Source organism: Polypterus senegalus, chromosome 18 (genome assembly GCF_016835505.1).
Source record: "Polypterus senegalus isolate Bchr_013 chromosome 18, ASM1683550v1, whole genome shotgun sequence".
Classification (NCBI taxonomy): Eukaryota; Metazoa; Chordata; class Cladistia; order Polypteriformes; family Polypteridae; genus Polypterus; species Polypterus senegalus.
This window is the reverse complement of record NC_053171.1, coordinates 31,545,347-31,559,126: the sequence shown is the minus strand read 5'-3', so window position 1 is coordinate 31,559,126 and position 13,780 is coordinate 31,545,347. Positions and strand designations below refer to the sequence as shown.

Genomic DNA, 13,780 nt, shown 5'->3' with positions numbered 1-13,780 from the left:
CAAAGTGAAAAACATATTCCAGTTTAATGAGAACTACTGAACTAAGAAATACAATAAATGGCAGAACCACTTCTTTTGATTTCACGGGTATTCTTATCATCATCAATGAGTCAACTATACAACATACAGCTCACTTCAGCATATCCACTAAGGCAATGCATTCCCTACTGTGAGACACAAAAAAATGTTATCTTGAAAGGACAGAAATTACACAAACATACATAATCCAATATAAATACTCTTACAGTACATACTGTATACACACACGTTATATACAGGTAAACTTTTTTTATTGCTAGAAATGTAGTATGGAAAACGTGAACATATGCATAAATTAACTAGATGCATTTGCTGCACTCCTCTACGTCAACCTACAAAAGCCATTTACAAAAATCAAAAAACAGGGGTTCTTTCTCCCTATCATAATATTTTTCACAGGTGACTACCACACACTATTTCAAAGTAAGATTTGAGTAATGTTTAAGTTTGTGTTGACTCCTTCAGTAAAAAGTTATTTAATACTTGTGAAAAAAAGCTCAAAAAATACACACCAGCTCATCTAGTAGAGTTTGTTTACTTTTCTTTTTTGCCATAAGTTGCCTCTGTTCCTCCTTTAGCAACAGCAGCCTCCTCTCCTCTGCTTCCTTTCGTTCTATTGCTAAGATCTCCTCCAGCTCCTCTTGTTCTCGTGTCTGATAAAGAATTAGATACAGTATAATTATGAAAGAGCATGACAAACTGTTTTATCTCATCGATTGCAATATATAATTGACAGGAAATGTCTGCTTCAAATGGAAACAAAAAAAAAAGTATTGGGGAAAAATTATGGAGGTGGTGAAAGAAAAAGTACAATACGGGGGGGGGGTTTAATTTAAAATATCTACATTGAAAAAGTTCACATTTTTCAAAAAACACTGAAAAATGTCTACCTAAAGCCATTATCATATTTTCATAATCATTTGTTCCCACCAAAAATGCTGAAATAAAGAGGAAAGTCCTGTTTATGACAATGAAGGTTTACCCTATTTTTTCAGGGGACAATTGTCCACTCTCTTAAAATAGACATGAAAACAATTTATCATGCAAACCAGGAAACAAGACATCAGTACACTAATGACAATAAGTTGAAGAAAGCAGAAACTGCACAAGCAAAAATAATTAGGAATGAATTCAGTCCATTTAAAGGAAATACAGGATATATGCAGAGTAGGTCATTTTTGTTATTTAACAAATAAAACACTACATTGTCTGAATTTTACTGCTCCCAATGGTGGAGAAGTTAAAAATGACAAGGTTCTGTAAAAACAGTTGGAAAAAATCTTCAATGAGACACTTTGTGGCTCACACCTATTTTACATTTTTCATTTTCTCCAATGAGAGGTCAGTTGCAAGAATTTCAACCCAAGCACATTTTACACTTCTTAGAAAATTTATAAATATTCTCATGGCCTAATTACATCAGTACTCCCTTGATCCTCATCTGTGTTTTCTTCAATATTTTGTACGCATATTTTGATCACTGATACAGACGAAAATACTGTACCCTCCATGGATGGCTATATTGTTTATGCTCATTTGATAGTAAGGTGGCAGTCAGTTGAGAAAAGAATAACATTCCTGCAAAGACATGTAGCAACTTATAAATAAGCAAACAGAAAATTGAAAGCAATTTTGAAATGTGTCCATTATGCTTGATCAAGAATTCAACAATTCTGAAGTCAATTTCTCGACTGTGGCATATGAAAGGGATTTTTTCCTGAGACAGAATGACTACAAGAAAATGAATCTCTGAAAGCATATGAATTTTTTAGTGTTAGAAACTCAATGACAAACAAAATACTTGATCTTGTGGTTTTTGGGATTCATCTAGATGTGGTTCTAAAACAAGAAACACATACTATGAACCACAAATTCTGGAAAATTGTAACTCGCATACTTTAAAAAAAATCACACAGCTCCATAGAACACCTCACTCAGATTCAGGGCTAAAACATATAATCACCCCTCATACAAAACTAGAAATTACTGAGTCTGAAAAATAAAAGTAGAAACAAAAATCACATGACAAAACAGTATATTACATTAAAGGCAAAAGAGGTATCTAATAAAGAAATCTCTCTATTGTAATAAAAAAAATCTTGGGACGAGACATGATTTTTTTGAAGAGACTTTTTGGAATGAAATTCCATGAGACGGAGACTTTTAACATAAGATTCTTTCAAGTCATGCCATACTTACAACCTTTGGAAGCATGTCCCGTGAGACGGTGACTTTTGCCATTTGATTCTTTCAAGTCATGCCCTACTTACAACCATTTTCAAACAAGACCACGGTCATCTAACCTCTCAATCATGTGAATGCTTTTGGAAAACACACTTCCTGCGCTCTCAGGCTCTTATAAATTTTATCAGGACAATAATCGTATACATTCTAGATGACACGTCAACGACTAAGCGAAGAAGAAGGAGCAGAACATCAAAAAGAAACCCAAAAGCATTGGCGAGAAAAGAATGCAAAAAAGAACAATAATAAACAATAAAAAAAAAAATAACCAAGTGGAACTGAAAACTTCGCAGGTCCAATCAGGGTCAGAAATAAAAGACAAAGAGTAAAAAACAAAGGAGATCTTCATAAAGACATTTAAAAACGTTGGCTATACACATGCAGAGCAAGTTAAAGATTATGAAAGTAGTAAACGTCGAAACTATCAAAAAAAGATAGTAAAGATTTCATTAGCGATAAAAAATGGAAATTACTCGGTGAAATAACGGAACAGCAAAAAGAGATTGAATATATGGACATAGGTGATATGTCATAGTATTTAGATATTGTAAGGTTTTAAAGTTTAAGTCGGAGACTTGTAGATTGTCTAATTCGTGTTGCCGTCAGGGAAAAGTAGTGTTTCTTCCCAACGAAAAGGCGAATCCTCGAGAATTAAAAGATTTGTTGTTTGGTGAAAGTGAAATCCACAAACACTACAGGCAAAATATCCAAATCTAAAATAATCTGTTCGCATTCACATCATTCAATGATCAAAATGTATATTTATACAATAATGGACCACATACTATGAGAATCTGTGATGCAGCAAAAATTAAAGCTACGATAAGTTTAAATTTCGAAGAAACCATAATTCGGTCATATGTATATTTACGATCACGGAGAAGCGAAACATAGAGTCGAAAGAGTTAAACGATCTGATGTATTAGAAATTATACAGCCAATAATGGATACAAATCCATAAGTCAAAAAGTATCGCACTTTACACTAAATTTATCTGCAAAACGCAGACAAAGAAATTTTCTTGGATTTCTATATGAATCTGAGAGATCACAGTCGCATTTATAATAAACCAACGAATGACGAATTGTCAGCGATAATAGTATCAAAAGATGGAGATATCAAAGACAGAGTTGATATTCATGTATATCTGAAAGCAAAGCAGTATTAACAAGGAGATCTTGATATACCATTCGTATTAAAACATTTACAGTATTCCGTGGGAATAGGTTTTGCTATGACAACAAATCACAGGGACAAACATTTGAAAAAAGTTGGTTTATTTATTAGAAATATAGAAACGATATTCACTCACGGGCAGTTATACATTGCATTGTCACGATGTAAGTCCAAACATGGAATCAAAATTCAATGCGATCTTGAAGAGAAGTTAATTCCAAATATTGTTTTAACTGAAGTTTTAAAGTAAAAGTGAAAATAATGCATATGTAACAATTCCCATGAAAATAATCTCTTTAAATTGTACATCCGGTTAAACAAACCAGGGGCTTAGTGAGTGAAACGAGCAGCTACTATGATCGTCCAGAAAATGAGTTTGACACACATGATCTAAACATTCAATGCAGGAACTAGCCATCAGTTTAATTTTAGACCATTTCAGTCTCTTTAGAACATGAAAATATACCCTTAATTTAGTAACCAATCAGTGATATTACTTTATAATTACAGTTACTTACAGTGACAAAAGTGTCGAAAGACGACAAAAAAATAATAATTAAATGATCACTTAAGGATTGATATAGTGGAAATACTGTATAATTGGAGGAAGGAGCATAAATGTTCTTGAAGTGACTTAAAATGTAACTTTAAACTTTTACTTTTCTATGTTAAAACAGCCATGCTATAGGCGTAGGTAAAATGTACCATGCTTATCTTTGCTTTTTTTATGCACATAAGAACTGTCTAAATATTCAGATAAATATTTTAAGTGAAAAGCATCAAAGATTATGAAGCATTGTAAGTCTACAGTTTTAGGAATGCTACTATGTGAAATTTTGTTTGGCTGTGCACTGGTTAGAGATAACATCTGGTTTATGATTTTAAAAGCGTGTTTCACTACAACCATCTGCCTTCTGGTTGTAAAGCCTCTGCTTCTCACAGTTTTACAAGAACTGCTTCTGAGTGAAAAGCAACACAAGCACACTTTACTATTTCATGTCAGACATAAGAAGCGTAAAGTTAGTTTAATAAGCTACTGAATCTCAAGAGACAAGGAAATGTCATACAAATGTCATTCAGGGCAGAATGAACACACCGTATTTACATTGTCTTAAGATTAGTAAAAGGCTGATCAGGGTTTTTTTCATCACCATCATGACTGAAGTAAACGTGTGACGCAAAAGAGCTTAAGACACAGCTGCAGCGCAAGAACGGTGCCACGCGAGAGATTAAACATCTAGCAATATCAGGTTGTATGGTGTGGACTGCCACATCTTGCTTTGCTTTCTGTGTTTATATGAGATTGTTTATTATTAACATTTTGATTATTACAAAATTAAACTGAATTAACTCCCTGCTTCACTGGCTTGCATCTTTATTTACTCTACCTCTGTTGACTAAATGCATTAGTTAAGTCAGCAGGAGAGGAAGAGGACACTCCCAATAGATTTATATACAATGGCACAATATAGACAACATAGTGTGGGCTGTATAGCATTGATACAGTAGCATTATAGAGAATACAATATAGGCCCTATACCCTAAATGCTCTTAAAGGTCAGCATAAAAGAGAACTGTACTTCTATTCACTCTGTTTCTGAGGACAAAGTGCATTAGTTAGGTCAGCAGGTGAGAAGGACTATCCAATAGAATTAATACAGTGACACGATACAGAATAAAGTAAGAGCGGTCTAAAACTGATATAGTACCATGATATAGAATAAACTGCTGAGCATATTTACTGTTAAAGGTCAGCGTAAAAGAGAATTGAAAAGAGGCATGATACCGTGGGACCATCCATCCATCCATTTTCCAACCTGCTGAATACGAACACAGGGTCACGGCGGTCTGCTGGAGCCAATCCCAACCAACACAGGGCACAAGGCAGGAACCAATCCTGCCTTGTGGGACCATATTAGAAATAATTTGCACAGGCAAGAGAAGGTATATGATTTTGAGGAGAAGTATCCCTAAAAGGTTTTCTATGACACTATCACAGCATTTAAGAATATGCTCTTATAAAAAAATTAAAGAGGTTTTGTAATGTGTCTTTGCTGGGTTGTGTGATTCCTTGTAGAGCCATTACCTGAAAAACAACAATTAAGTTCCAGCAGGGGTACTTTGCATATGAAATTGGTTCTTTTAGATAAAGGGTCAGAATAAGTGGAAATGGAAATCTTTAATGTATATTTGAAGTCAGACGTCTACATTCACATTGGGTGAAAAAATATAAATGATTTGTGAAATAGCAATGGGTTCATGGCTTTTAAAAGGACAATAATATGGGCTAAGTTCAGGATTTCTTTAGTATCCTGCTATAGCCTACTATACGGTTGAAGTCAGAGGTTTACACACACCTAGAGCAAATTCTTTAAAACTCTTTGTATTTCACTTTTTTACCAACTATATCACGATACCAGTGAGTCCCAACTTTACATATAATTTGTTAGCTATGCCTTTAGAAAGCTTGGAAAATTCCAAAAATGATGTCAAGCCTTTACGAAATTCAGACCATTAGCTTCTGATAGCCAAATTGCTTAACTGGAGTAAACATGTGGATGCACGTTACGGCCAACAATCAACCACAGCACCCCTTTGCATGACATAATGGGAAAATCAAAAGAAAGCAGCCAATTGTGGACCCCCACAAATCTGGTTCATCCTTGGGAAAAATTTACAAACACCTGAAGTTTCCATGTTCATTTGTACAAACAATAAAATGCAAGTTAACACACCATGGGACCACACAGCTGTCATACTGCTCAGGAAAGAGATGCATTCTGTCTCCAAGATAAAAACATACTTTGGCATGTGAAGCGCAAATCAATCCCAGAACAATAACAAAGGACCTTATTGAAGATGCTGGAAGAAATGGGTAGACAAGTATCTATATCCACAGTAAAACAAGTCCTATAGCGACATAACCTAAAAGGCTGCTCAGCAAGAAAGAAGCCACTGCTCCAAAGCCACCATAAAAAAGGCAGACTGCAGTTTGCAATGGCACATGGGGACAAAGATCTTAACTTCTGGAGAAATGTTCTCTGGTCTGATGAATCCAATGTCACACTTTTTGGCCATAATGACCACTATTTTTAAAGTAAAAGGGTGAGGCTTGCCAACCAAAGAACACCATTCTAACCATTAAGCATGGGGGTTGGAGCATCATGTTGCGGGGCAGCTTTGCTGCAGGATGGACTGGTACACTTCACAAAATAGTGGCATTATGTGGAAGGAAAACTATGTAAATATACAGAAGCAACATCTCAAGAGCTAAGCAAGGATGCTGAAGCTCAGTTGCAAGTGAATCTTCCAAATGGACACTAACCCAAAGAATACCTCAAAAGTTGTGGTAAAAATCACTTCATGACTTCAATGATAACCTCCATCCAATCGAAAGATTGTGGGCAGAACTAAAAAAAAAAAAACATGCAAGCAAGGAGGCTTACGAACCTCTCCCAGTTACACCAGTTCTGTCTGCAGGAATGGGCCAAGAGTCCAGCAACTCATTTTAAGAAGGTTGTGAAAGGTGACTCAAAGCGTTTGGCACAAGTTAAACAACTTAAAGTCAATGCTATCAAACATATAAAGTGTATTTAAACTTGTCACCAACTGGAATTTTGATATACAGTGGAACATCAGGTCACAAACTTCTCTGAACACGCCAAATCAGGTTGCGACCAAAAAGTTCGCCAAACTTTTGCATCTGTTCACCACCACACACTTGGGTGACCAACAAGCCAGTTTCCCTTCAGGTTCGTACGCGCCAATGATTTCCGCACGTGTTCAGTCTCTCCCTGTCATTCGCTGTGAACTCTTTGTGCTCTATTTCGTTTCCCTTCCAGTATGTACGCTACAGTGATTTACGCACATGTTCAGTCTCTCCCTGTACAGTACATTGTTCTCGGTCAGATGTGCATCATGCAGAGGGACTTTGTAGTATAGCGGGCCCACAGCTCACGTCAAGAGGCCAGTTTTAAATAAATAATCACCACGCTTGCAGCTTAGCAAGGGGGCGTGGTGGTTGATTGCTACAGCTGCCACGTCCTCTTCATAAATAGAAGTGTGAGGCGGCTAAAGGGAGGAAAAAGAAAAGAAAGACGGAGGTTGCAGAGTGAGGAAGTAAGCAGGAAGCAGTGTGGAAAGAACCGGTGTGAGCGAGTGAGCACATGCTTGCAGGCAGGCAGCTGGACAGTGAGCCCAAGCAGGGGTGTTATGGCTGACACTCAGTGGGGCAGAAAGAAGCGGTCGCTCCAGCTGATCAATCAAGGAGCTGGAGTGACCAGAAGACGGACGGCTGGCCGCGTAAGGCCAAGAAGGCAGTTAAAGAATGCACCGGGCTTGTTTTTAAAGAGACTGCTTCGAGCATTGTTTTAACCTCGCTGTATTTAATAAAAACTTTTTTCTACTGGATTTTAACCTCTACTTCACTTCTGTTTATATGGGATTTATTTATAGAAGGATTCTGAAAACACTGTACTTTATTTAATTTGGACTGTTTTTGATTGTTGTTTTGTTGATTTTAATAAAAGCACTTGGCACTTTTTGCACCATCCGATTGCTCCACTGTAGTGCCACACTGTCGTGCTCATCGGTAACATTACCGATGGTGAAGGGTTTAAGGGCATAAGGGTTTAAGAGATGGAAGCATGCAGCGAACCCACATCGTCACAGACGTTACCTCAAAACTGTAATCTCCTCTCCACCCAGTTCCTCCTCACTTCTTTCATGCCAGTTAGTTTTCTTGGTTGTTTATGGTTAGTTTTTGTATAAATTACGGATTTTTCAAATGTTCATTTTTTCCCTTGTGCTTTAAATTAAATTTTTTTTCATTAAAAAAAAGTGTTTACAGAGAGTGGTTCATAAGGCTATAGCGTGGACACTTGCAATGTTAGTTTTCTCTGTTCAAGGTTTTCTCAGTGTTATTCAATATTTTTACATTTAGTTTACTATTACACTGTGCATTCTATGGTATAATTAACTATTTCTGTGCTTAAAAATCTAAAAAAATATATATATTTACATACAGCTCATACGGTCCGGAACGGATCAATTGTATTTACATACAATCCTATGGGGAAAATTACTTTGGGTCATGACCAAATCAGGTTGCAACCAGAGTTTTGGAACGAATTACGGTCAATGTAGTCAATATGTAGTCAATAAAAAGTGAAATAATCTGTCTGTGAACATAGTTGGAAAATTTACTTTTGCCCTACACAAAGTAGAAATCTTAAATGATATGTCAAATTTATATCTTCTTAGTGTAAAATCTGTGGGGGAATATACAGTGAGTTTTAAAGAATTCACCCTAAGTTTGTGTAAACCTCCGACTTCAACTGTATAGCAGGCCATAGCAGGGTACTAAAGAAATCCCAAACTTGGCCCATACTGTTGTTCTTTAAAAGCCATAAACACATTTCTTTTTCACAAATCTTTTATCAATTAATCATCATATATGGAGCCTGCTAGAGATATACAGTAAATAAAAATTCTTCCTGGAACCTTTATGTGGATGTTTCTTTTGAGAACCAAAAATGATTCCCCTAAGGCATTGCTATGAAAAACAACTTTGGCACATTTATTTTTAAGAATGTACTTTTAAACCATTAGATTTTTTTTCTCCCATGTATTGCATAATTATGTCAAGAAAACTCATTAAACCATAAACTGTTCGTTATTTACCACAAAGGCAGCATTTCAAAAAGGAGCCTTAATAATAACCAAACAAGGTTCCCATAACCAATGTTTTATTCACAAATTACTCACAGGTAATTTTAAATGAAACTTTTCATTCAGAACAACTTTCTGCTTCCCTGTTTCAACACTCTTCATTAAAAGTTACATAAGAACAACAAAGTTTATTATTATCATGGCTAACTTTAAAACATTTCAAACCAAAATTACAAACTGAAGGTTTACAAATTCATACCCGTAGATAACCTGCAGATGTGAAAAGATGACTGACCCCTTAGTCTAGATTCTTGTGGCACTAATAGAGAATACTGCGTCCCTCTACAATTATGATTAAGGTTTATGAGTTGTAACACACCTATTCGTGTCTCAACATCTGTATGATGGACATTGGAGTATTTACTACATCTCTTATGGCAGTGCATGATACCAAAATACTCTGGCTTCTTTTTAAGATACAACAAAGTGCTTAAAGTGTTATTCATAAAAAATCATCTTCTGTAAAGGTGCAAAAGTGCTAAAATCGGGCTTTGGAAGAAATGTAATGATTGTTAATTTCCATAAAAAAAAATAAAATTATGTTACTATGTAACATATGATAGGCTTAAAACATACATACAATGCTTTGAAAAAGTACTTGGCTCTCATCCATTTTTTTCTTGCCTTAGAGATTTACAAATGTAATTATACAGAACACAGCCAAACTGTATTTATAAGCGGAGCATCTTTTTGGGTAGTCTATTAATTTTGTACATCCTGATGGAGCAGTATTTGAATTGTTTCTACAAAATTCCTCTACATTTATCAACTTAGGCAAGAAAATCTTATCTTTGATTTTTAATAAGACTAGGTCAAAGCTTCCACTGGACCACCCAAAATCAAACATTTTTTTCATTTTAGGACAATGCATTGTTGCTCTTTGTTTTTGCTTCTTTTCTAAAGGAATCAAAAAAAATATCCTCTAATTTCAAGTTTCTGATACAGAAGCGTTTGATTTTATCCAATATTTCCTTATATTGTGCCCTATTCATTTTCATTGCCTGTTCTAACTGGCGGATTACATTCCCATAGCATTATGCAATCAGCACCATAGTTTTTTTTATAGGGACAATATGATCTAGCTGGCCTTAAACTATGGGTATTGTTTCTGATGGGCTGCCACATGACTGTGTTATAAAATTTGTTAAGTTTACCCGAGCACAGTTGCGAGTGAAATACCACCCTCTATTTAGCATACTAATTATTACAGTAGTGTGTGATGCGAGACACATACTAACAAAAATGCCATTGATGTATCACAAAGAACTTTCATTTCTATAGGAATTGCATGTTATTAAAATTCCCTACAACACCAACTCATGAAAGAGTCAAACTGAAATGATTGACAAGCAATGACACAAATAAAAAAGGGGGAAAGAGGAAGAAATGACAGACGAGCATGGGATGGGCCGAGGTGCTAGTATGGTGTCTAGAATAACTGGTGTGGCAGAAGGATGTGACTGTATTCGTGGTGCTGTCAGTATGGTGGGGTTTTATAGAACAATGTGGCATTGTTTTGTTAAAACATACAACTGTTCAGTGTTTCACCACATTTGCCATTATAGTACACAATGAACACAAATCTGTAACAGATGTGCAAAGTACACTTTATATTAAGATTAACATGCATCACTGAGGACCAATTCCTTCTTTTAACACTATTTAAAAGTGGTTTGATAAACTTTAATCTACTGATAATGTGAAGGATGTGGTTGTTGGACCACTGAGAACTGCAAGAACACCAGAAAATACTCTGTAAGAATACCAGAAAATATCAAACAGGTGAGTCAGACTGTAGACCAGGCTTCTGTAATCAGCATGTTAGTCAACAGAATTAAATACTTCAATCTCATGTTAGTTGACAGTATTAAACACTTCAAACTGGACTGCTCATTGAACTCTTCATCAAAATTTATCCTGTCACCAATATAAAACACAAATAGTGTACACATTTTTAGGGATAAATTTATCGACATGACTTAACCTTTTGTACACAGTTCATTAAACTGTTAAATGAAAACTAGGATATGGGTCCCCATATGGTATCAATTGTCCTTTTTGGGCTCTCAGAATAAAATGTTTAGAAACCTCTGGCCTATAGTAAACAACTCTTTCACATAAGACAGGTAGTAAGTACAGTACCTTATGATCAATAAAAAGCTGTTTAGAAATAATAATTTGTATGTGAAGGACAAATTATTGTGCAATCTACTGCCAGTACTTCCACACACTATACTGATTATAGATACAGTACATATACATGTAAATATTCATAGACAAAAACAAAATGCTCATATTGAGTTTTTCAATATCATACTCAAAAATTATTTTACATAATGAACATTGGAAAACAAATAAATAAGCTCACTGTAGGACTAATGCCACATAGCATACAATTTATAACCTTTACAGTTAGCAGTGAAAAAGTAAATATTTGAGGAATGTGGAAGAGCAAGCTAAATTTCTCACTTGTATACAAAACATAATACACAGACACTTACTAGTTTTATTTTGTTCCTCTGAATGAGATCTTTATTCTCCTTCTGATACTGCTCCATCAACTGCTTTGTCTTCTCCACATCAAAGTTGTTTGTTAAATTAAAGACTGAAAAACAAAAGCAACTCGTCTAAATGTTGCAAGGATACTATATAAGTGATAAGGCATTAATGCAATCTCACAGCAGAGCATTCTTTGCTGAATACTAGGCAACTACCTGGTGGCAAACAAAATATTAGCCTGCAAATCATGGAGTACACATTAACATGGCCTTTATCACTACTGAAGCTTTTGTCATAATAATTGCATGGAATTAAGATTTTTATTTAATACAATCCACAATGTCTCCAATAACATCTTAGGCATGGATAGAAGGGTTTATTACTTAAACAACCAGCCGTATGTCACCTTTTCACCAAATGCAGAATTGTGTGTTTTAGAGGAGCATTTGCAGCATGATACTGCTCCACAAATCCTTCATGTATCAACTTGAAGGAACCTGTACAAACATCTAGCTCCACAAACAATTTATTTTGTTCCAATGAATAAAATATAACTTCTTTCCAGTACTCATGCAGATAATAGAAATAATAAAAACTGAAACAAAATGTACACTGGGACCTGAAAACTTTACCAGACTATATTTCTTGCTGCTAAAACCGGGAAAAGGTGTATTATTGTATTCAGGGTTCAAGCACTGATATGTTTGGAAAGAAGCCAATGTGCAAACAGAAATGGTGAAGTCTACATTAAGCCACTAGAGACTTGCATACAAGACTGAAATATGCTAAGAGACAGCCCAATTAATGAATCATCAGTAAGCTCATAACTTTGACTCCCCCAAAGAACCAATACTCTTCAAAATTACTGGTTTAGAAGCCTAAAGAAAAGCTGACTAATCATAAAAACACCAAACACTCACAGAATAAAGATGTCTTCCTGTGAGTGAAATAACTGCAAAGGGAATAAATAACTTCATCCTCCACTTTATACTGGTAGGCCTTTCAGAAGGCGGCTATTTTGTAAACATTGCTATCAAAAACATTAACAAGGCAGCAAAACAAAACTACAATGTTAAATCAAATGTGAGCACCATGCATACCTAATTATATAAATGCTAGTGGATACCCCTTTTATCTTACAGTTAGCGTAGTTTTTGTACTCTCTCGAGTATCCTTCTAGTTCCCATGTAATTGTCTTTTTGTCTCTTACTTATAAACTCTGCCCGAGAGCTTCTTTCCATATCTTCTAGACTAGACATGACAAATGACTGCAGTTTTAACCAACCATGGTGTTATTCGCCCCTAGACTTCCACCAAAGAGAGAGAGAAAGACAGAAAGAAAGAACTAAAAAAATGACACAACTAAACAAAAAACACTGAATTAATCAACTAAAACTACCTTTTGGGAGGAGGACTGCTTCAAAGGAAGAAAAGCAATATCTCTTTAACAAATGCAAAAAACACAGAAGACTACTGCATACTTCTTTTAGCTTAAACCAATGTCAGCCTGCTCTGAATTCTGAACCCACTATGGTAAGGTGCTTCTCAGACTGTCTTTCTTGGATAGTTTGTAAAGGTCATCTAAAATACTGATGGATGTGGATATTATTATTGATCTTGATCAGCCCGATTGTGCTCATCTGAGAAAGTGATTTGATAAAGCATAAGCGCTTTCCTTGAAACTCAATAAAATAAAAAGAAACTGAAACGTTTCTGTTTGTGCAATTTTGAAGCAACATTTGTTACTAGTTTGTGGCTTAAAACATTCCTGCCTCTATCTTTGGTACCTTAACTCTTTCAATCCTATTCCATTACTGTTTTGTATTTAGAAGTTAAAATGGGAACTTAGGTGCAAATGCATCTCACATTTAAGGAGATGGCATTCGTACCCTTCATTTACCAATATTAAAATCAACATAATAATATCACACAGGATGAAAATTGGTACTCACCAATCTCTTCTATCTGCTCCAAATAATTGTTGTACTCATTGAGACTTGAGAAGTCATGCTCTCTTTTATTATATCTTCATACAAAAAAAATATAAAATACATGTTTTAGCGAACCTGAAAATTAGCAGCTTATTCTTCTA

At 35.3% G+C, this 13,780-nt stretch overlaps 1 protein-coding gene across 1 annotated transcript in view; it reads right to left on the bottom strand.

Moving 5' to 3' along the window:
• mnat1 (MNAT1 component of CDK activating kinase) overlaps nucleotides 1–13,780 on the bottom strand; it is a 171,144-nt gene that overhangs the window by 122,257 nt on the left and 35,107 nt on the right. The window contains exons 3-5 of the mRNA XM_039741847.1: nucleotides 13,641–13,714; nucleotides 11,691–11,794; nucleotides 552–692 (exon numbers count right to left, since the gene is read on the bottom strand). Of these exons, the coding sequence (XP_039597781.1) occupies nucleotides 552–692; nucleotides 11,691–11,794; nucleotides 13,641–13,714 (319 nt within the window). The remainder of the gene's footprint in view (nucleotides 1–551; nucleotides 693–11,690; nucleotides 11,795–13,640; nucleotides 13,715–13,780) is intronic.